Source organism: Beta vulgaris, chromosome 9, assembly GCF_026745355.1.
Source record: "Beta vulgaris subsp. vulgaris cultivar EL10 chromosome 9, EL10.2, whole genome shotgun sequence".
Classification (NCBI taxonomy): Eukaryota; Viridiplantae; Streptophyta; class Magnoliopsida; order Caryophyllales; family Amaranthaceae; genus Beta; species Beta vulgaris.
The window spans coordinates 31650926-31653321 of NC_079210.1; the positions used below are offsets into that span (position 1 = coordinate 31650926).

The following is a 2396-nucleotide window of genomic DNA, read 5'->3' on the forward strand; positions in this document are numbered from 1 at the left end:
TTTTTTTTTTTGAGGGGAAAAGCTCAAGCTAGATTAATCATGGGACAAATTGTCCATAAGAATATAAGGAGCCACTTCAGGAGGAAAGTGGTTCTCCCAAATTTGTTCAACCCCGAAAGGTACTAGCTTAGCTAAATGATGAGATACAAAATTACCGTCCCTTTTCACATGAGACCAAACTAATGAATGAAAATGGGAACTCATTGAAAAAATATTGGACAATACATTATCTAGATCCAAAAGGTAGAAGGAGGTTTTTTGCAGCTTGTTGATCACAGTCAAGCAATCGGATTCAATGACAACATTCACCAGCCCAAATCGCTTCCCCAGCCTCACTCCATTTCGATAGCTTTGGCCTCTGCAATTTCAGGCGACCAAAAGGCTCTCGTACGCCGAGTAGCCGTAAACCGAACTCCACCTAGATGATCACGAGCAATAATGCCCAGGCCCACCCATCCTTCAGTAGCAAGAGATGCATCCACATTGATTTTCCAGCACCCTTGTGATGGAGGGTTCCAATACCGAGGGCTTTGTGATACCCTTCCCTGCTGTCGGTAAATATTCACAGCATACTTCCCATACTCCTCAACCAATCGATCCACCCTACGTAACAGCACACTATTGGGGGTGCTTTTGTCGTTAAAAACTTTGTTGTTTCGTTCGCCCCAAATACACCACATCAAGAAAGCTCCCTTCACTTGTATTCGCAAATCCAGTTGTTTCCATTTCACCACCAGGTCACACATTGTGTCACAATCACTATTGTCCCGCATTCTCGAACATCCACTATCCATCCACACCTCCTCAAATCTCGGGCTAGTAAAAATAGCATGATAAGCAGATTCATGCTCACCGCATCCCCAAGGACAAACCGCCTCATCGATTAGATGGCGATGGAACAGAACTCCTCGCGTAGGCAACGTGTGGGTGCATAATTTCCAGAGAAAATGACGAACCTTGGGACTAACCTCCATGCTCCACAAATCGACCTAAGCGCTATGAAAATTCTCCAAATTGCATCCTTTCCCGAGCATGTAGGCAGTTTTAACAGAATAGTGACCATCCTTCGTCAAAGCCCATGACAACGTATCCTTAGGGGAAGAGGAACATAAAGGTATCGCCAAAATGCACTTCTTATCCCGCTCATTAAAAATTGCATCTATAACATCTAAACGCCACTCCATGTTGTTCGAGTCAATAAGATGCTGCACCATAGTGATATCGTTGTTTCGAGGGGAAGTAATGTATTTACCATTCTCATCCACAACCCAGGGGGCCTCCCAAATATTAATGTTTTTACCATTTCCCACCCTCCAAACCAATCCTTCCTTCACCAAAGCTTTTGCACTCCATATACTTCTCCAAGAGTAGCTGCAAGAATAACCAAGCGAGGCATCAAGGAAATCACAGGATAGGTAATACTTAGCTTTCAGAACACGACTAAGCAGAGACTGAGGCGCATGGATGAGGCGCCAAGCCTGCCGTCCCAGCAGGGCATCATTAAACACCCCCAGATCTTTAAAACCCATTCCGCCCAAGCATTTCAATGTACACATTGCCTCCCAATTTTTCCAGTGAATTTTATGTTTCGCATCTGAACTTCCCCACCAAAATCGAGCCATAGCAGCTTGAATTTTCTGGATGATCATAGTAGGAATTTTATACACTCCCATAAGGTAGGTAGGAATCGCTTGAATGACTGCTTTCAGTAGCACCTCCTTCCCCGCTCTTGACAGTAATTTCTCCTTCCACCCTTGGAGTTTCTTCCAAATTCTATTAAGGAGAGAAGCAAAAATTAATTTCTTCGATCTTCCTGCGACAGAAGGGATACCAAGGTATTTCTCATGTTTTTCAACCTGCCTCATCTTCAAAATCCCCATAAGAGCTTCCTTTTACTCGACCTTTACTCCTTTACTGAAAGAGACCTCCGATTTTTCATAATTAATTTTTTGCCCGGATGCCAATTCATAACTGTTGAGAATATTAACTATCTCAAAGCATTCCTGACGGGTGGCTCTTGTAAAAAGTAAACAGTCATCTGCAAAAAGAAGATGAGAGATTTCTGGTCCACTGCGGCTCGCCTTTGCACCATGAAGCCGTTTCTCCTGAACTTTCTTCTGAATCATCTTAGAAAATATGTCAGCAACCAGAATAAAGAGATAAGGAGACAGAGGATCACCTTGGCGGAGACCTCTATTCGGGACCACAGAACCCCGAACTCTTCTATTGATAATGAAAGAGTAAGAGACAGAAGAGACACACCACATGATCAAGTTCACCCATCTTCCATCAAAACCCATAGTAAGCAGCATCTTCCTGAGGAAACCCCACTCAACTCTGTCATAGGCTTTGCTCATGTCCAGTTTCATAGCAATAGTACCCCTTCTACTCCTGCT

The 2396-nt window shown here is 43.7% G+C and overlaps 1 protein-coding gene across 1 annotated transcript; it reads right to left on the reverse strand.

Annotated features, from left to right (window-relative positions):
- Window positions 1-332: 332 nt before the first annotated feature.
- Window positions 333-974, reverse strand: LOC125493602 (uncharacterized). The gene has a single exon (XM_048637071.1). The coding sequence runs from the start codon at window positions 972-974 to the stop codon at window positions 333-335; it is 642 nt and encodes a 213-aa protein (XP_048493028.1).
- Window positions 975-2396: the final 1422 nt, after the last annotated feature.

Bases quoted from the DNA above. Each gene is read 5' to 3' on its own strand.
- LOC125493602 (XM_048637071.1), bottom strand. From the start codon at position 974: ATGGAGGTTAGTCCCAAGGTTCGTCATTTTCTCTGGAAATTATGCACC.